Genomic DNA, 22,492 nt, shown 5'->3' on the forward strand with positions numbered 1-22,492 from the left:
CGATTCGATGCGGCCCGAAAGTGCGTTTTATACCTGCGTAAAACACGTCGGGATATCCCGGAACGCGCGTATGGATTGCCATATATAAAGACTGCTTGGCCGATTTTCTTGTCGTCATTTAGCACTGGATATTCACGCTCGCAGTACGATCATCATCGGCAGAATGTCAAGGATCGCAATCCTTGTGCTTGTTGCGCTACTCGTCGCAGTTGCAGTCGCATTGCCGACTTCGCAATCTTCCGCTTCCCAATCTCAAGGTAAATTTGTGAAAGTGATGAAACGTGCTGAACATCGAATTATGTGTGACGTATCGCGATTATTGGATTTTAAGATAATGAAAAATATTTTAATATTTTTAATTAAAATTTAATATAAAATCGAGAGATATGTGAGAGGCGCATATAGATTTAATTCCAAAACATATATATTCATACATATACATTTACTAATTTGTATGTTACCTGGCTTCGACTTAATTTTGTTTTTAACAACGTGCGTCACACGCATTAAATGCCACGTTACACGTAGAAGTCAACCAGTTTATCTACTTTTTATGGACGTTGTTGATTTCGGATATTTCATGATTTATTCTGTAAACACATTATATGCTCGTTAACTAAAAAATACATACATCATCTAGTAATCTTTAATATATTGAATTCATATAAAAATTATTATTAATTTTAGAATTTTTAGAATTTTTTACTTTCCAAAATACAGCAATTTGATTTTGTATTTTGAGATTGAAGTCCTTAAAACATTTTATCCAGGTCTTCAAAGAATAATTAGAGCAGCCACACCGGAGGACCTCGTTCGCTTTAAACGTGGTTTCCGACGTGGATACGGTGGCTACAAACGACGAGGATACGGAGGATGCGGAAGATGCGGAGGTGGTGGATACGGTGGTGGATACGGTGGTAGTTCCTTCGCCAATAGCGGAGCCAGCGCCGGTTCAATAAACACGCCATTCGGTGGTGGTTCCTTCGCAAATTCGTATGCTAACGCTGGGTAAATATAAGCAAAGTGCAAGTCGAGAATTTTTGAGGTCGTTAAGATACAAAGCGTGAAATACTTTAGATACTCTCGCTACAAATACTTTAGATAATTTTAATTAATTTTCACTTTAATCTTATCGATTATTATTTATATTATTATACAGGGTGACCCATTTTAACTTAGGCAGCCAAATAACTCGAAAAATAAGCAAGATAGAGAAAAATGTTTTAGACAAAAGTTGTATGGTTTCGAGGGGGCCATAAGATGGTATCATTGGTTTGACCTTGAAGAGTCATTTGAAGGTCACGTGAAGGTCACTTCAATTTTTTTAAATGGAACATCCTATATATTTTTGTACATTCTTGTAGCTCATCTCGAGAGCTTTCCAAAACACTATAATTAAGTACATTTTCGTTAAGTACTTTTTGAGTTATGAGGCTTGAAATAATTTCTTAATTTTACATAAACCGTAAAATATCTTGTAAAATATTCATTTTTCGATTACCTTACCTTAATAGTTTTATGTACAAAATAATGAGAGGAATCAATTGGTGTAAAGAAAACACATAGTTGTTTCGAAGAAAAAATATGTAATTTGCAATTAACAATTCCATATTTTTTCTTAAAAACAACTATGTGTTTTCTTTACACCAATTGATTCCTCTCATTATTTTGTACATAAAAGTATTAAGGTAAGATAATCGAAAAATGAATATTTTACAAGATATTTTACGGTTTATGTAAAATTAAGAAATTATTTCAAGCATCATAACTCAAAAAGTACTTAACGGAAAGGTACTTAATTATAGTGTTTTGGAAAGCTCTCGAAATAAGCTACAAGAATGTACAAAAATATATAGGGTATTCCATTTAAAAAAATTGAAGTGACCTTCACGTGACCTTCAAATGACTCTTCAAGGTCAAACCAATGATACCATCTTATGGCCCCCTCGAAACCATACAACTTTTGTCTAAAACATTTTTCTCTATCTTGCTTATTTTTCGAGTTATTTGGCTGCCTAAGTTAAAATGGGTCACCCTGTATAATAGTATCGTTAGTTAGTATAATGTTTCAATTGCAGTGGATATGGATATGGACGATGAAACTAGATCTAAAAACACGACAAATATCATTGAAAGTGGATTCACGTAACAATAACATGAAAATATAATAAATTGCACTCGTGTAATTGAGATGTTTCCTTCATGTAATAAATTTATTTAAGAAACTAATAAAACTCTTGATTTATATCCCTTAATCTTCTTAATATGTTAAAATAATTATTTATAATAATTATTTATAATTATTTATCAACAAACTGCAATTGATATTAATAATTTAATGCGTCTCATTGTGTCTTGCAACCTTTATCCGATACATTATCGAGCGCTGATATCTATGTTCTTCTATGTTCATTTTATCAGTCTTTAATATACTAATGAATAATTCAGACTATTGATTGTATTCATTTTATTATTAATCATCTACGTTCGTCTGTCTAGTATTCTTGATCGCAATTTTAGGCGCTGAAACGCCACAGCCACAAAATTATCATCCCATGCAAATTCGAGAAGAGCGAATAGCGCTCATTTACATTAGCAAATTTAATTACAATATGATTTATTTTCTATTCACAGAGAAAAAAGTTAATAATTTAATAATTTAATAATTTAAAAAATAATAAAAATGTATTGTATTCCTGATAATATAAAATGCAATTATACATGTCTCTTTGTGAAAAGAATAATTGCATTAGAATAATTGCATTCGCAATAATTTCACTATTTTCGAGCGATAGCGATATCGTTTATTCTTCGCCGGATGTTTCCATCGAATGTTTTGAAAAACGTCACATACGCAAGTGCCTTTGTTGACGCACATGATGCCTATAAAACGGCTTCGTTCATCAGAATGGCCTGTTACAGTTTTAGGCTATTCTTCCGAAAACGATCATGCTCCGATTTGAGTCAAATTTTGTAATATTAGGTTCCTTTTAGGTACAAAAGAAGTATACGAGAAGGATTTTTGGCGACTCGAAAATCAAGGCATTTTTTAAGCCCTTTTCGTAAAAGTGAATATTACCTTTAGACAGCTTGTTCGAAATGACTTTGCTATGTATTGTCATGGTCATATTCCTGATTATTTTTGTTACTACATATATATTGTATTATAATGTTTACATTACTTGAGAATTAAGCAAGGTGGACCTCGCTTTACAACTTACAGCATATATCAATATATGCATGATTATTATTTATTACTATTTTAGTACAACATTTTATTTTCTAATTGAATATACAAACTATACACATTGTTATTACTATTTTAGCGATATTATAAAATTATACGCCACTCTTAATTCTATTACACATATTTAAAAAACAAAAAACAATTGTCTAAATAATTCAATATTCTAAATCAACCAGTGCTATTTATTTTTCTCTTGAGTAAATAAATACATGTGAAAGGATGTATATATTTTTAAAAATATTGCATAATTATTTTAGTTCTTCTGACAGAAATTAATCTATTATTATAGGTCTCTAACAGTGCATTTAAAAAATCTGAATTAAAATACCAATCAGTTTGAAACTTTCAGTCATTCAACCGGCATGTCCGAATGACGAAGCACCACGTCGACAGGGGGAGACCGGTCGGGCATCGGCGTCGGTGTCGGCGCCGAGCATGCACCCAGCATAAGCATTCGTGCAGACGCGACGCTCATGAAGAGTGTCTCCCTATTCCTGACGAGCGGTCGCAAGGCATCCGTCAACTCAAAACAACAGAATTGTGCCGCATCCGGCAAGGGTGAGTCGCCGAGGAGGAGACGTCGCAGAAGGATGCCGGAGAGCGGGGGCGCGAGAAACTCCGCGTACATCGTCAAAGTGAGTCTCTTAAAAAAAAGACGAGGTTCTCCAGGCGAGTTGATTAACAATCCACTGCCACAATAATTCTAGCATACAGTCCTGTGATTAATTTTCAAGTACCTTATTTTGATTATCAGTCGCATTTTCGAGTCATTTTAATTGTCAATTGCATTTATCTTCTTTCGTACTCATGACAAGTATATAATCGTAATTATATCAAAATAAAAAACGTAATTATTTGCGTAATAAAAACTGAAAAATTCAATTACGAACAGATTTACTTTTGAAAGGAAGGGAAATTTATAAGAAACATGGAGAATTTATAGAAGAATACACATAAGAATTTATAAAAAAAATGAATTAATGTAAAATTAGATTGTTTACACAAATGAGAATTAAACTCTACTATACATTATAATAATTTAATACTACAATTTTATATAAAAATTGAAAATAAACATTATTTCATTATTATCTATTATAACTATTAAATTGTCATTTAATGTATGCTTGGTTTGTTAGAGTGGAGTTAGATAATCTCTGCAAACTTTACAAGAAATTAACTACCAATTCCAATCAACAACAAATTGAACAATCGATATCCATCGGTAGAAGGCCACAATCAAGACCAGTTGTCGAGGTAATTATATCATTTATAATCGAGACTTAATTAAGGAAATATGAAGTAATAATTTAATAAACGTAATATGAACTAAATATTTTAATAGACATATAAACTAAATAATTTATTATTAAATTAATAATAATTTATTAATTAAAAATTAATAAAATATTTAAATTATTAGTATATAAAAACATTATATTTGCAATTACTATAAAATGATATTAGAAAATATTTAATTTTCTTCATTATTATTTCAGGGAATCGACAGGAACATTTTCCGAGAACTTCTTCACAATACATTTCACGTGATCACAGAAGACACTTTAGTGGAGCGCCTATTTTGTTGTTGGGATTGAGAAATCGAGGGTGTTATTCGAGGGATTATGCCTTGGATTATGGGACTTGACGTGTTTTTGCGAGGCAGTCTGCGTGACAGGATCACTTTCTGCTTCCGTGTATATGATCTGAACAACGATGGATATATCACAAAGGACGAAATATTTCAATTACTCAAGTAAGATAATCAAAATCTTATCTCATTAGAATATATATATGTATATATTTATTAATTTAACAAAAAGCAATGTTATCCCATTAGAAAAACTTACAAAGGTAAAAAAATAAAATCTATTTTATTAAAACATTGGTTGATTAAATTATTCATCGATTAATAAGATTTATTTTATTTATGCCGATTAGGTTTGTCACTGATTTTTTAATAAAAATAAGACCTATTGAAAACGTTAAAGATTAAATTCGTCATTGATTAGTAAGCTTTATTTTACTTATGTTTATTAATAGTCACTGATTTCTTATTTTCTTCATGGTAAGTTTCGAAGCATTAGTAACTTGTTAGGAGGATCAGTATTGCTTCCTTATTAGCATTTCCTGCTTCCTTTTTCATGATTATAGATATCAGACGAATATTGACTGATTATCAAGCGCAAAAACTTCTATTTGATCAATGATCTTGTCTACCGCGCGCGTTGCCTCAATCTCACAGAAGAAAAGATTATTAATATCTCGTTAATCTTGATTGAGTGTATTTAGAAGCGATCATATTACGTATTATCCGTTCTATTTAAATATGAAACATATTGGTGGGATGCAATATTGTCATAATTTATAATAGCATGTAAGAAATTAATATTAATAACAATTAGTAGTTTACAATTGTAGTTATTACTTCTAATCTATTATTAAATAAGAAATATCTACGTGCAATGATGTATGAAATATAAATTTTTTAAAAATCTGGAAAATTCTAAGAAGATTTAAACTTTTATAGCAAAATTTTTATTGGCTTATATGCTTTGAGATGTATTTTTCCTAAATAAAATTGATTTTTCATAGCAGTTTATATAAATATATTAGGGATTAATTTTAATAAAATAAAAAATATTAAATTTTAGTTTCGTAATTTCTAAAATTTTGCTTATTTTCTATTCGCATATTTTATCCGAGAGACTCCAAATAAGAAAAATGCAAACTACGCAGATACATAATAAGTCACAACAAATATTATATAATCCAAAGTTGCCGCATTGATCACGTTATTAATATGCATTTTAAAAGTCATCTACGATTAACCACGCTGCATCTTAAATTTCATTCGAAATTTATACATTTCAATCATCCGTAATAAATTAAAAAAAAACATGTGTCATCATAACGAACAATAGCGAAGATAGAAATATGATTAAACTACATGCTTTGACATTTTCAATTTTATTTGCGAATTTATGATTAAATTTATGTGTATAACTAAACGAAAAGTCAACAGAGAGTTGAAACAATATATAATATGGAGTATATCTCACAATGAATATGTAGCATATAATGCATGGAAACATACTTCCGATTCTGATTAATTAAAACAAATAATCATTATGATCGTCCGGTTGACGTAATTTTGCATAATATGTTTACGCAATTTAAATATGACGAAACTACTTCTTATCTTGCAGAGAAAAATGAATTGATATCATCGAGATTCAATAGATACATCTTCAATATACGGATGATGAAGAAATCTGTTTTTATAAGAATAAAAAAATATCATGCTTCGTTAACAGCTATTTACATATTGAAGTGGTAGAAGAGTCTATCAAATTGTCGGCTTTGCACATCTTATGCTAGGTTTATAATTCATTTGTATTGAGATAATAATATACTAATGTTAACGTATGATCACAGTTCTTTCTTGGTTCCAAATTTAAGTTTTACGTAACTTTTAAAACGATTCTGTTCGACGCAAAATACTTACAAGTTTAATGTGTGAATATGATTTTATTTTATCTTTCTAATCTCTAAATAAATTAATGAAGACTCCAAAGCATTAGACGATAAATTTTGTAGTAATACATAAATATATTACGTAATATATAAATACGCATGACATAATGAGAAATTCATATTACTTATTCATAATGCAATGCTAACAAATTTTTTCTACATTAATTATGAACAATAACGGGGATTTCCATTATTAAAAGAGTTTTTAAAGTACTGCTAATTGAAAAATTGCTCAAAGCAAATGTATACATACGATCTATGTATGTTATTTTATAATTTTATCTGTACAATTCTCTAATATTCATTTTTTATTCTATTTAATATTATTGAAAGTTTTTCGACCTCTTTAATATGTATTGCATTAATAATTTCAAATACAAGACTTCCAATCGTTTTTAATCTATTATATATAATATTTAATATTTAGTAATAATTAATAATCGAATATTTAAAGATTATTTCAAAGTATTCATATTCTAAATAATAATTTATATAAATTATAAATATTCAGAGATTATTTCAAAGTTTTATATATTCTAAATAATAATTTACATAAATTATAAATAAATATTAAATACTATATGTATATTTAATATGTACATGTATATATGCACATCCTTTTTAATTGTAAAACATACATAAGTTTATTCGTTAATCAAGTTCAATCTGAAAATCGATATGCTTCAATTATAGCATAAAAGTTTAAAAGTTTAAAAGTTAAAAAAGGCTCGACTAATCTGCGTAGTTCGTTCTATGAACCCTTAATCGCTAAATTATGTTGTTAGTAGTAATAAGACAAGTATTGATATATCTAGATGGGAATCCCGAAGGATATTCGTTCGACGACCTAAGACTATGAGGTCCCGAGAAAAATCAAGGCTACGACTTGACCGTTAATATATCTCTCAAGCAAGCAAGATTACGCGGTTCTTAAAGCGTGCTGACTATTCTGGGAGTTCTCTCGAGTGTAGGTAATATTGGACGATAAATATCTGAAGGCTATTACGTACATATGACGACAACTTGAGAAATAATATTTTAAATATCGAGTTATGCAATGACCTATGGGTAAAAGGTTTAGGTTAAAAATTAGAATAAATTTTTCCTGAATTTTTGTACATTTATTATAACATAATAAATAACAAACATTTCTCGAAAAAACTTTGTAAAAGAATCATATGATTTTAATGTTATATATAAAATACTTAATTATAAGGACATATCGCGTTCCACAAAAGTAAAATCTTCCGACTTATTCTTGCACATTATACGATATGATTAGACGATCAAAAGATACATGAGAGAGGATTGTTTGATTATCCACTCGACTGTCACAAAATAATATTCCATGCAAACAGGAATCGTCTCAGGGACACCCGGGGATGGCGCATCATCTCTAACACTGAAGAGACTCGTTTTGTTTTGTTCGCGCTAATGACAGACAATCGATTCGATGCGGCCCGAAAGTGCGTTTTATACCTGCGTAAACACGTCGGAATATCCCGGAACGCGCGTATGGGTTGCCATATATAAAGACTGCGATTTTCTTGTCGTCATATAGCACTGGATACTCACGTTCGCAGTACGATCATCATCGGCAGAATGTCAAGGATCGCAATCCTTGTGCTTGTTGCGCTACTCGTCGAAGTTGCAATCGCATTACCGACTTCGCAATCTTCCGCTTCCCAATCTGAAGGTAAATTTGTGAAAGTGATGAAACGTGCTGAATATCGAATTATGTGTGACGTATCGCAATTATTGGATTTTAAAATAATGAAAAATATTTTAATATTTTTAATTAAAATTTAATATAACATCGAGAGATATGTGAGAGGCGCATATAGATTTAATTCCAAAACATATATATTCATACATATACATTTACTAATTTATATGTTACCTGGCTTCGACTTAATTTTGTTTTTAACAACGTGCGTCACACGCATTAAATGCCACGTTAAACGTAGAAGTAAACCAGTTTATCTACTTTTTATGGACGCTGTTGATTTCGGATATTTCATGATTTATTCTATAAACGTTATATGCTCGTTAACTAAAAAATACATACATCATCTAGTAATCTTTAATATATTGAATTGATATAAAAATTATTATTAATTTTAGAATTTTCAGAATTTACTTTCCAAAATACAGCAATTTGATTTTGTATTTTGTATCTTGAGATTGAAGTCCTTAAAACATTTTATCCAGGTCTTCAAAGAATAATTAGAGCAGCCACACCGGAGGACGTCGTTCGCTTTAACGTAACTTCCGACGTGGAAACGGTGGTTACAAACGAGGATACGGAGGATATAGAGGGAAGAACAGAGGTGGTGGATACGGTGGTGGATACGGTGGTGGATACGGTGGTGGATACGGTGGTGGATACGATGGTGGATACGGAAGTGGAAACGATGGTGGTTCGCCAATAGCGGAGCCAGCGCCGGTTCAATAAACACGCCATTCGGTGGTGGTTTCTTCGCAAATTCGTACGCTAATTCTGGATAAATATAAACAAAGTGCAAGTCGAAAATTTTTGAGGTCGTTAAGATATAAAGCGTGAAATACTTTAGATACTCTCGCTACAAATACTTTAGATAATTTTAATTAATTTTCACTTTAATCTTATCGGTTATTATTTATATTATTATATAATAGTACCGTTAGTTAGCATAATGTTTCAATTGCAGTGGATATGGATATGGACGATGAAACTAGATCTAAAAACACGATAAATACAAAAACATTGAAAGTGGATTCATGTAACACTAACATGAAAATATAATAAATTGCACTCGTGTAATTGAGATGTTTCCTTTATGTAATAAATTTATTTAAGAAACTAATAAAACTCTTGATTTATATCCCTTAATCTTCTTAATATGTTAAAATAATTATTTATAATAATTATTTATAATTATTTATCAATTTCACAAAATGCAATTGATATTAATAATTTAATGCATCTTATTGTGTCTTGCAAACTTTATCCGATACATTATCGAGCGCTGATAATTTCTTCTATGTTCATTTTATCAGCCTTTAATATACTAATGAATAATTCAGAATATTGATTGTAGTCTTTTTATTATTCAATCATCTACGTTCGTCTGTCTAGTATTTTTGATCGCAATTTTAGGCGCTGAAACGCCACAGCCACAAAATTATCATCCCATGCAAATTCGAGAAGAGTGAATAGCGTTCATTTATATTAGCAAATTTAATTACAATACGATTCATTTTCTATTAGCAGAGAAAGAAGTTAATAATTTAATAATTTAATAATTTAAAAAATAATAAAAATATATTGTATTCCTGAAAATATAAAATGCAATTATACATGTCTCTTTGTGAAGAGAATAATTGCATTAGAATAATTGCATTCGCATTAATTTCACTATTTTCGAACGATAGCGATATCGTTTATTCTTCGCCGGATGTTTCCATCGAATGTTTTGAAAAACGTCGCATACGCAAGTGCCTTTGTTGATGCACATGGTGCCTATAAAACGGCTTCGTTCATCAGAATGGCCTGTTACAGTTTTACTTACATATCAAAAGTGACTTCGACGAGTGATCGAAAAATGGAGATGAAATTTCTCGTGATTGTATTTATTAGTGTCACGATTGGAGTAAGTTTTACAAATTAATGTCCTCTCATTTGTGCTTCGTCTATTTTTCATTATTTGGAGATTCCTTCATTCTCTTTATGTTAAATATGAGTGCTAAGTATAGGCAATTATCTTAATAATAATCTCATTTTCAGGCGCAATGTCGCTCAGTCATGTTCTCGAACACAGAAGACATAAGTAAGGAGATTGCATATATTTTATTATATATTATGTTGAAACTTAAATATTCGAGAATTTGATAACAGAGTGATTACACGAGCAATTTATGTGTATTCTAATTATTTAATTAAAGAACTTAATTATTTAATTATGAAACTGACTGTATAAATTTATACAGAAAGGAAAATGACAACGCGTCATTCTCGAATTAAAGAGGTAAAGACCATTGTATCGAGTGATTCTTTTTAAATTTAATAGGTAAAGAGGCTCCTATAAATATGCCAGAGCAACTGAGAGAGCTAATTACATCATATGAGAAGAATTTTGCGAAGCTCGTTAATTTTGCCATAAAAATAAGCAAAGATAAGGATAGTAATAAACAAGAGGTATGTATATATTTTATAAAACTCGCTTAGATAAATTAATTAAAGGATAATAATTAATTATGTATTAACAAGGGATTTATTTATTACATTTAAATTAAATTAACACGTTTTATTGTTATTTCAGATACGATTTTTAAATCAACTAGGCTCGCTTATCGATCAACTTACTCGAGAACAATCAAAAGTGAGAAGTATGTATGCTAAACTTGACAACGGTACAAATTCCATCTTGCAGACACCGAATATCAAATCGACAATGACAAGTGTGAATAATGTAAAAGATTTAATCGATTATATGAAGGAGATTGATATCGTCTATCAAGATGGAGACATTATTGATGAACATATCCGAATCAGTAAGTATTGGAAAATAATTTCAACAGAATACGTTTTTATATATAAAAAATTTATTAATATTAATCAATCGGAATATATCACTAATAAAATTCTAAATATTAAATAACTAATTTACATAAGCTGTTATACCGATGAACATTGTTGTAAAATAATAAGTTAATATTTTAAAATTTTAACATAGAACGTGCTACTGAAGGATACAAAGAAACTGAGTCTTTTGGAATGCTAGAGGAACAAATGACTAATATGTTAATTGATATCCAACATCAACTGACGCAAATTCAAAAATGCTTAGAAAAGCTATGCAAGTAAGATTGTAATCGAAATAATTGTACAGAAAGCAGACTGCGCCATTAATATATTATTTAATTAATAATTAATTTTAATATATTTTTCAGGAAACATCATTTGACATCGACAATCACCTCAGAAGAAATATCTGACGATAATATTTTCCCCAAGAGTCAACCAAATAAAGTATCAATTATATAGAATAAATACACTAAAGAAAAAAAATCCATATTATCGTATTAAAATTCTATACTAACAATTATATATAATACTATACGAAAATAAAAATAATTAAATAATTAAATTTTAATACGCATTTTCTTAATAAAAGAAATTACGATAAATCTATTTAATGATAATGTATACCATTAAAAACATTTGAATTTTAATTAATTATAGATATATTACATTATGTTACATAATTTCTATCGAATAATGTAAACAAAATAAATTTGTAATTTTAATAAAATTTTAAGCAAAGATTTTATGTTATCCAAATTGTTTAATTTTATTATAGCGGTTTGTGTGTCGTTAAATAATAAAGATTTGTCATCTGTACAATATATGTTAATCCGATCTGTTGCTAGATATTACGTTAAAATGTTTTTTCAATCTCGCTATTCGACATGTTTGATCGATAAAATGTAGTCGCCTCTAACAACAAAGTCCTCATCGCGACGGAAAAAGTCCTTTGTCATTATTCGGTAAGTTTTTCCAATTTAATCGAACGTACCCATCATATTAAACACATACTACACAAACAAAAGACAATGAATTCATTTTAATAATCTTTAGCCAAATTCCAACATCTCGAATTACACGGGAAAGATAATGAGAACAGAAAATCTTTTGTGTCTTTGATTGCAGTGATAAATTATTAGTAATAATATTCTTTCGAATAATTAAGTGTGCAATTGCTATTGATGATTATTTGTTATTGTATTTTAATGTAGCATTAAATATTTTGTTTAATTTTATTATAAACCAGATAACTTTGCATTTATAGTTAATGTCTATAAATAAAAATAATAAAAAAATATATCTTGATAGTAATAATTATAAGTGATAATATAATATTCCTAAAGTATTGTAGATATGTGTTTATTAAAATGTATATACATATATAATCGATTTTCTTTTTTATATAATTTCTAAAAATTTTCTAAAAATCTTTGAGTGTTTCAATAATAAAACAGAACGATTCCTCTGACAAGAAATTCTTTAGAATCTGACAAATTAACCGTTATATCGGGAATTATCATATATATGTATGATGGTATATTCTTGACTCGTTTAAAGATTAAATCGAGATTTACATGCATGCAATCTCGTTGGTGGAAGTTGGAAAAGTTAAATTGAGGGAATCCATAGCTTTTAGGAATAGAAGTGTCGATCATTATCACCACACGATTTCGTATACTATCATAGTTCTCCTTCTGTATAAACCCGAATCCTAAAATAAAGTTACACAAAGCTATTAAACTTTCTTTAAAATTTATTTATAATTTATAATTAATGTGTGAGAAAAAGAAAATAAATAAGAATTTACTTTTTACCATAACTTTTATATCATAATTGTCTTTGGTGAAACATTTTTTTTTTTTAAATAAAAAGTATAATTGTATACATGTAAAAATGATATAGTAAATAGAGATGAATCATATGTAATGCAAGGAAATCGTAGGAATTTTAGCAAGATTAAAATTATGCTTTCAAAATTGCACTTCCGTGTGCTATGAATTGTCTCTTTGCGTTTGCGGGAGCGATTCTCGATGCATGCACGTTGTTAGAAATGATTATTCGAAGATAAGACATGCATTACTCCAAATAATGGCTCTTTTAAAGAATTGTATCTCATGTTTCAAGCATTTTATTACTCTATTCGCATAAATAAATTTTATGTTTAAAAGTAATTATTGAAATATAAATATATTAAATAAATATATTAAAATATAAACACTTGACATTAAAGTTCTAAAATTGTATTATTTTTAAATTAAATACCAATATGTATAAAACATATGTTTTTGTAAAATTGTCAAAATAATTATAAATATATAAATAAATTGTAGAAATTAAGGTGAAAAGAAGTATGCTTATATGCTTCAAAGTTTGTCGGTTTTTCGTGTTCTACCTGGCACTGCGTGTTCGACTGAAACAAATTCAAAATAATGCACGAGTTTTAAACACAACTTGCGGCGTGAGTTATATTCATTATCTAATGAGAAAAGTTTTTACATTTTATCTCACAAAATGACAGTAAGACATGAACTCTTTACAATAGTGGTTTTAATATATAATATTTAGAGTAAAATATTAAGATATTTAAGATACACAATATAATATTAAATAATATTTTATCCTGAATAAAATATAATATTTTAGAATATTCAGGGTGAAAAATAAACACTAAATATACTATTATTGTTTCAGAATAAAATATAATATCTCTTTAGTATATATATTTAAGACATAATTTTATTTAAAAAATTATGAATTAACTTTTTATATGTACAATATGTAAATTATAATACATTGCACTTTATATCATAAATCTTAATAATTTTTTTTCTCTATAAATGCAAATCGCATTTACTTTCTTCGTGCACGCAGTCCAAGTTACGCGCATATAAATGCGCGATTTAAGTTCATTAGAATATATTATTCATGCCACGAAAATGTACATAAGCTTCACCAGTAAAATCAACTAACAAGAGAATTACGCAAATGTGATCGTAAATAACAATAATTTGGTTGGACATGGCAGAAAAAGAGAGAAAGAGAAAGAGAGAAAAAGAAAAAGAGAAAGAGAAGCAATCTTTTGATGAATCAAATCAGCTTTGATTGACAGTTCATAATTTTCGGTTATTGATTAATTTAATAAAAAAGGCTATTTCTGTGATTTATTTCTTATCGATTAATCGACTGGAACGGCTATAGCGGTTCATGGTAACGGTTTCTATTTTCATGCCTTTTTTTCTATTTCTATTAAACAGATTTACATTTTTATTATAATCGCAATGTAATTGCTCCATTTAATGTATACGTGCAACTTGCGAGCAGAAAGAAATCTCGGGCTTGTCTACAAATACTCAATATCAAATATCAATATATGCATGATTATTATTTATTACTATTTTAGTACAACATTTTATTTTCTAATTGAATATACAAACTATACACATTGTTATTACTATTTCAGCGATATTATAAAATTATACGCTATTCTTAATTTTATTACACATATTTAAAAAACAAAATACAATTATCTAAATAATCCAATATTCTAAATCAACCAGTGCTATTTATTTTTCTCTTGAGTAAATAAATACATGTGAAAGGATGTATATATTTTTAAAAATATTGCATAATTATTTTACTTCTTCTGACAGAAATTAATCTATTATTATAAGTCTCTAACAGTGCATTTAAAAAATCTGAATTAAAATACCAATCAGTTTGAAACTTTCAGTCATTGAACCGGCATGTCCGAGCGACGAAGCACCACGTCGACAGGAGGAGACCGGTCGGGCGTCGGCGTCGGCGTCGGCGCCGAGCATGCACCCAATATAAGCATTCGTGCAGGCGCGACGCTCATGAAGAGTGTCTCCCTATTCCTGACGAGCGGTCGCAAGGCATCCGTCAACTCAAAACGGCAGAATTGCGCCGCATCCGGCAAGGGCGAGTCGCCGAGGAGGAGACGTCGCAGAAGGATGCCGGAGAGCGGGGGCGCGAGAAACTCCGCGTACATCGTCAAAGTGATCGAGTCTCTTAAAAAAAAGACGAGGTTTTCCAGGCGAGTTGATTAACAATGCGTCCACTGCCACAATAATTCTAGCATACAGTCGTGTGATTAATTTTCAAGTACCTTATTTTGATTATCAGTCGCATTTTCGAGTCATTTTAATTGTCAATTGCATTTATCTTCTTTCGTACTCATGACAAGTATATAATCGTAATTATATCAAAATAAAAAACGTAATTATTTGCGTAATAAAAACTGAAAAATTCAATTACGAAAGATTTACTTTTGAGAGGAAAGGAAATTTATAAGAAACATGGAGAATTTATAGAAGAATACACATAAGAATTTATAAAAAAAATGAATTAATGTAAAATTAGATCGTTTACACAAATGAGAATTAAACTCTACTATACATTATAATAATTTAATAGTACAATTTTATATAAAAATTGAAAATAAACATTATTTCATTATTATCTATTATAACTATTAAATTGTCATTTAATGTATGCTTGGTTTGTTAGAGTGGAGTTAGATAATCTCTGCAAACTTTACAAGAAATTAACTACCAATTCCAATCAACAACAAATTGAACAATCGATATCCATTGGTAGAAGGCCACAATCAAGGCCAGTTATCGAGGTAATTATATTATTATCGAGACTTAATTAACGAAATGTGAACTAATCATTTAATAAACGTAATATGAACTAAATATTTTAATAGACATATTATAAACTAAATATTTATTATTATATTAATAATTTATTAATTAAATATAATAATTTATTAATTTTATAATAATTTATTGATTAAAAATTAATAAAATGTTTAAATTATTAGTATATAAAAACATATTATATTTGCAATTACTATAAAATGATATTAAAAAATATTTAATTTTCATTATTATTTCAGGGAATCGACAGGAACATTTTCCGAGAACTTCTTCACAATACATTTCACGTGATCACAGAAGACATTTTAGTGGAGCGCCTGTTTTGTTGTTGGGATCGAGAAATCGAGGGTGTTATTCGATTAGAGCCTTGGATTATGGGACTTGACGTGTTTTTGCGAGGCAGTCTGCGTGACAGGATCACTTTCTGCTTCCGTGTATATGATTTGAACAACGATGGATATATCACAAAGGACGAAATATTTCAATTACTCAAGTAAGATAATCAAAATCTTATCTCATTAGAATATATATATATGTATATATTTATTAATTTAACAAAAAGCAATGTTATCCCATTAGAAAAACTTACAAAGGTAAAAAAATAAAATCTATTTTATTAAAACATTGGTTGATTAAATTATTCATCGATTAATAAGATTTATTTTATTTATGCCGATTAGGTTTGTCACTGATTTTTTAATAAAAATAAGACCTATTGAAAACGTTAAAGATTAAATTCGTCATTGATTAGTAAGCTTTATTTTACTTATGTTTATTAATAGTCACTGATTTCTTATTTTCTTCATGGTAAGTTTCGAAGCATTAGTAACTTGTTAGGAGGATCAGTATTGCTTCCTTATTAGCATTTCCTGCTTCCTTTTTCATGATTATAGATATCAGACGAATATTGACTGATTATCAGGCGCAAAAACTTCTATTTGATCAATGATCTTGTCTACCGCGCGCGTTGCCTCAATCTCACAGAAGAAAAGATTATTAATATCTCGTTAGTCTTGATTGAGTGTATTTAGAAGCGATCATATTACGTATTATCCGTTCTATTTAAATATGAAAGCCTTGATGAAAATTCTCAATTTAACGATATATATTTCTATGATATAACATTTTATGCTTCTCTCACATTGCAAACGTATTCATATGTAACTCTCCAGATTTCAAGTATCTTTATATGACAACTTTTTTAAATAAAACAATTGTACATATAATTGTAATATTTTAGAATTACATTGTTTATTTTGCGCAATTTCATAATTTTTATTATATTTTAATTTAATAATAGGTGAGAGATTCTTGGTGTTTTAATATAACATTTGTCAAAAGTTTTATATAACATAATATTTAACGAAAGTTTTATATATTCTAAATATTATACACATTATACAATTTATATATTTTTATTTAATCGTCAGATATTGTTGCAGTTATAGCGATACCTTGCGGGTAATATCTCGCCAGCATTTCGTTTGGCACATAATGCGTGTTTTCAAATTTACAAAAGTAGCGCCCTATTTCGTTATTATCGATCCATTTCGGCGTTGTTTTAGTTATAGCATCTAATGTAAAAAGTAAAAAATAAATTAATATATGGTGAACTAAATAACATATATAGATCGAATAAGATTATATAAATAAAATAATAATTAAAGACTAAAGTATAAAAAGAATGAACATCTAAAATATCTAAATTAAATCTAAATAAAATAAAATGTCCTGATTTTATGTTATATATAAAGAGACGAGTTCATACAATAAATAAATGTAATTTAAAATAAAAATTTAAAATGATATTCATACTCTCTTCGATGTAACACATTTCGTTATTTTCGGTAAGGATTATGTAATGTGCTTGCCGCTTTGTACTACTAAAATTGCTACAGATCTTTAATGGCAAAACAGAATCCGTTAATTTGTTTACGGAGAATTTAACATTATGTCTGTCTTCATATCGGTGCCATCCGACTCTCACGCCGGCAGAACTATTTGCATTGATTAAATTTTTTTTTATTATGTATTACGACCATTCCAACCGCAAATTTTACTTCCTTTGGTCTTATATTTGATTGTTCTATTTCATTAACGTGAAAACTGAGCTGGAAAATGTAAAATCAGATGTTAATGATATCTCTTGTCAGGTAATTTCTAAAAATGGAATTTTGTAGAAAGCCTTTCGATTACAGCTAATTAAATTATAAATAATTATAATTTATATATAATTGTATGTGTTATCAGAGAGAAATGTCAGAGATTTTTTATTATTATTATATATTAATATATGGTATGTATAATGCTTAAATACCTCTTTTAAATTCGTACTCCAGACGTATGCAAAAGCTATTTCCTGCGGCATAACCATTAAAGTGTTATTACACCATTCCAAATTCATAAGTATTTCTAGCATCTCCAGCAGTATCTGAAAAGAAAGATGTAACATGTGAACAGAGCTCCTATTACAGACAGAAAAGGAGAAATTGTATATTTTTCTGCCTATATAAAGTATTTCATTGGCACATATTTTTGTCAAGGTGTTACAAGTTTAATAAATTAATTAGAGTTAAATTTATAGAAAAATCATATCATATGAGTAATATCTCTTTAGCTGTTACCGCAAAAGGTTCTTCAGAACACTGTTGCTCGACGAGGCAATCCGGGAATGTGTTAAAACTTATGTTAAAACATCTTACATCTTCTAATTACTCGTAGCACTATAAACAATAAAGCAAATTACATATGTGTGCGTGTGTATGTATGATAAGAAGAAAATACCGAAAAACTCGGATAACTATTAATCTAATATTATACTTACTATTTTGGTTTCCAAAATATACATATACGGAAGTACTCTGGCAACTTTCTTACATCGCAACGTAAGCCAAGTCTCCTCGCCATACTGTGATATATTATTAATAAAACTATTTCTTGGCCATATTTATTTTCTAAGACCTGTGTCAGTAATTACAATACAATAAATTAATTAGAAAGAAAAAGAGAGAGAAGGAGTGCTTTTAACATAATAATACGAATATATGATCATGTTTAAGACATAATTGGACTTAATTTCAATGTATTATAATATAAATCTTTAATAACTTACATTATCTATACACATGTATTCCAAATCTGTGTTTCTCGATTTGTTTGGTCTGAAGTTTAATTTGTCAAATATATATTCCTCGAGTGCATCCATAATCTGCGTTCCTTCCATTTCATTCCAATGATTATCGTTGATGTTGTTGTTTTTCCAGTAGGCAAAATTTTCAGCAATCGTTGAAAATATCGAATGGTCGGGATGTTTTTCTCTGAGGCAATTCAATACTTCTAATGCGATATTATCTAGTGACGTTTTTACGAACGAATAAAATACATCCTTTTGGTGTTGGAACCATTGTGCTAAAATAGTAGCACCACGTTCCAAAAGCTGCTCTCAGTGAGATTGTTTTCTAAATCTTACCCACTTCTCTCTCGCCAAACATTGCCTCAGATAGTGAAACAATTTCATATTGCAACATCTTTCCGTTGGATTGCAACCCGCTCTTCTGAAAAATATATACATATATATATATATATGTATATTAATTTATAGATATCATTTATATACATGTTATATATATATATATATATATATATATATATATTGAAAACAATTTAATTTTGTACCTACCGTGGAGATTGGGCAAGCAAGCTTTTAATCTCATCCATAAAGAAAGAATTATTCACAAAATTATCAGGCCTACAAATTATTTCATTTAAATGTTTATCCAAATAAAATATTTGTTTAAAATTTGTGAAATTATCTATTGAAGCATTGAAGTAATAGTAATGATTACGAATTATTTGAGACACGTAATTCCGTAATTGTCTCGCACAATTAATGCCTGTTTTCATAAAGTTTAAACTTTTTTTATTCTTCTGTTCGTTCTTTTCATATTCCTTTTGCTCATTTTCCTTGAATATCTTGTCACAAAGTTTCTTCGCAGAAGGCCACCTAAAATTAGAACAAAAAATACTTTAATACACTTTTGAAAATCACATCAAACGGTGCTATTGCATCAATAATAAATTTTCAGAGAAATACGTTTTTTGAAATATTCAAAGTATCAATTAAAAAAATCAATCTTCTTGTCTCTTTACGTAGAAAACATAAATATGCAGAAAAATATATAATATATAATCTTTATCAATTTTAAATTTAAACTACACTATATATATATATATATATATATATATGAACATTTATTCGTATATTTATAGAAATTGTCTGATAAAGCAACCTGGTGAAGAGGACCCAGACGAAGGAGTGAAAGATTTATCGGAACTGGCCTTAAAGAAGCTCGATGTCGATCACGATGGCAAAATATCATTCCGTGACTACGAAATGGCGATCAAGGAAGAACCGTTATTACTAGAAGCATTCGGGCAATGTTTGCCTACGGAAGAAAACTGCGCAGGCTTCTTGGCGACGCTTCAACCCTGAAGATATGCACAACATCTTCTCTAAATTTCTTTAATAAATGTTTCATTTAATATATATATATATATATATATATATACATTTAATTCACAATATGGGACAATTTTAATAGTCCCGACAATAGTCATTTTCTTGTAAGATATGTAAATTATACATATATTATATTTTTTTCCTTAAACTATTATTTAAAGTAATAATTATATATTTATAAATGTAAGAATAATTATAAGGTACAAAAGCATAGTAAAAACAAATCAATCCAATTGAATTCTTATATGTGTAATTGAGCAGAAAATATGGAATTGTCGTAACGTCATGTTTAAAATATTATATTCTTGCCACTTATCTCGGGAACTTGTTATCGTAATTAATGGTCAATGGAATATAGACGATAGTTAACCATTTGTGTGATAAGTTATCAAAAGTAATATATAATTATGTAGAGATAATAATTCTTTTTCAATTAAAATATTAATAAAATTATTTTAATTATTTAATAAAATTATTATAAAATTATATTAATTGAAATATTAATAATTTTTTTTAATAATGATTAAATTATTATTTAACGGATAGGAAATTAATGAAAATTATGCGCTAAAATTTTAATCCTAAAATTTTACATCATAAATTATTAACATTACTTTATTTAAAGTTCAAATGTTATCTTAGGAATCATGTCATGAAATCATTCCTGGGTAATAAAGTGCTGCTTGATAAACGTTATTTTAATTATCAATCTAAACGATCTGTAGGAAATTACATGCGGACAAAAAAGAGCTGCTGTAAAAGCTTAAATAGTAACAACGAAGTCTGATATGCATGAAGACGCATACAAATGCGATATGACAGTCGTTAAAACCGGATAACAATCGGGAATACTCAATATTAATTATGCGATCATATTTAAGGCAGTTGCGTTTATGTCATTGCAGTAAATGGTAAAATGTGGCCAAGCAACTCCGTTTTGATCATTATTAACGCGTTGATCCTTGTGGTAAATAAAATTAAATAAGAAATTTAAATAGTTCTTTAGCTTGAACTTAATTAAAATTAATATTTTGCCATAAATAATAATATATCTTATTTTAACACATAAAAAATTGTATCATTCAATTATAATTTATCTTCATGATGGATCTTTGAGTCCTTGCAGTTCAGTGCAGAATGATATTGACAAAAAAATAATTTTTCGTAATAATTATGATAGAAATAAAGCAACAAATGAAGGATGATAATCTAGGTTTTCTGAAATTTGCAAACAAGTACAACATGTGTCTTCTTCCCTTATTCTTGCTGTTTTTGATCGTGTACTTTTCTTGCTCATTGGTTCAATTTAGTCATAAACAAATATTTTTAAGATACAATATTATGGCAATAATTTTTTTATAATATATAATAATTTTTATAGACACACATTCTTACGTAAATTTTTTGCAATAGGTTATTTCTTTTTGTTAGGTTTATTCTTTGCCGTCGAATATTGATTGGAGTAATTTGCGGTATGATCCAGATTCGGTTGCACAAAATGAAAATATTCTGAAGCTTTTTCTACAAATGGCGGTGCATACTGCAAATCGTTTAATGCATTTGAGAAACGAAACTGATAGAGATCATGATTGTAATGGGCGCAATGATAATTTATCATCTTCGATAACTGAAATTCCCATAACTCAACTATTACATCCAAATCTAGAACGGCCTGACAAGAGTCAAGACGAAATCCAGAATCATTCGTTCACCATTGATTCTGAAATAAAAAATAATGACCGAGTTTTACTAGAAAATTTGGATCAAAATCAAACAACTCTTCTCAATTCTACGCAATCACAGGGACTGTATAATCCAAATAATTTCCAAGAAGACACTAATGTTGTTGCACGTAATTCAAAGGCAAGCAATTTAATTCCAATGCTTGTAAATATTCAAAATGAGTCTGATGTTGTCAGACGTAATTACGATGTCTATAA

General features: G+C 28.6%; 2 protein-coding genes and 2 pseudogenes across 3 annotated transcripts; 3 read left to right on the forward strand and 1 right to left on the reverse strand.

Moving 5' to 3' along the window:
• The first annotated feature begins 40 nt into the window (after nt 1-40).
• Nucleotides 41-9,417, forward strand: LOC145964004 (uncharacterized; annotated as a pseudogene). Its single transcript, XR_014436321.1, has 5 exons — nt 41-257; nt 771-1,008; nt 8,320-8,480; nt 8,996-9,168; nt 9,204-9,417. The product of XR_014436321.1 is annotated as an uncharacterized LOC145964004 (transcript).
• Nucleotides 9,418-10,201: 784 nt separating this feature from the next.
• LOC145963920 (uncharacterized) lies at nt 10,202-11,979 on the forward strand. Its single transcript, XM_083086273.1, has 6 exons — nt 10,202-10,416; nt 10,551-10,593; nt 10,834-10,961; nt 11,086-11,317; nt 11,500-11,626; nt 11,717-11,979. Exons 1-6 carry the CDS (start codon nt 10,222-10,224, stop codon nt 11,808-11,810), a joined length of 819 nt encoding a protein of 272 aa, XP_082942399.1. The 5' UTR covers nt 10,202-10,221; the 3' UTR covers nt 11,811-11,979.
• A 3,084-nt stretch (nt 11,980-15,063) lies between these two features.
• Nucleotides 15,064-20,563, forward strand: LOC145964612 (calaxin-like). Its single transcript, XM_083087587.1, has 4 exons — nt 15,064-15,405; nt 15,879-15,996; nt 16,273-16,526; nt 20,303-20,563. Exons 1-4 carry the CDS (start codon nt 15,095-15,097, stop codon nt 20,523-20,525), a joined length of 906 nt encoding a protein of 301 aa, XP_082943713.1. The 5' UTR covers nt 15,064-15,094; the 3' UTR covers nt 20,526-20,563.
• On the reverse strand, nt 17,453-20,193 carry LOC145964597 (F-box only protein 21-like; annotated as a pseudogene).
• Nucleotides 20,564-22,492: the final 1,929 nt, after the last annotated feature.

Source organism: Camponotus vicinus, unplaced genomic scaffold (genome assembly GCF_025532165.1).
Source record: "Camponotus vicinus isolate PSW18456_S1 unplaced genomic scaffold, iyCamVici1.0 SCAF_13, whole genome shotgun sequence".
Lineage (NCBI taxonomy): Eukaryota > Metazoa > Arthropoda > Insecta > Hymenoptera > Formicidae > Camponotus > Camponotus vicinus.

What these genes read in the sequence shown, in the direction of transcription:
- LOC145963920 (XM_083086273.1), top strand. Translation starts at nt 10,222, where the DNA reads ATGTTTCCATCGAATGTTTTGAAAAACGTCGCATACGCAAGTGCCTTT. An exon ending in AGGATAGTAATAAACAAGAG is followed by an intron (nt 10,962 to 11,085) that starts GTATGTATATAT and finishes TTGTTATTTCAG; the next exon opens with ATACGATTTTTAAATCAACT. An exon ending in TGATGAACATATCCGAATCA is followed by an intron (nt 11,318 to 11,499) that starts GTAAGTATTGGA and finishes ATTTTAACATAG; the next exon opens with AACGTGCTACTGAAGGATAC.
- LOC145964612 (XM_083087587.1), top strand. Translation starts at nt 15,095, where the DNA reads ATGTCCGAGCGACGAAGCACCACGTCGACAGGAGGAGACCGGTCGGGC. An exon ending in AAAAAGACGAGGTTTTCCAG is followed by an intron (nt 15,406 to 15,878) that starts GCGAGTTGATTA and finishes TTGGTTTGTTAG; the next exon opens with AGTGGAGTTAGATAATCTCT. An exon ending in GAAATATTTCAATTACTCAA is followed by an intron (nt 16,527 to 20,302) that starts GTAAGATAATCA and finishes GTATATTTATAG; the next exon opens with AAATTGTCTGATAAAGCAAC.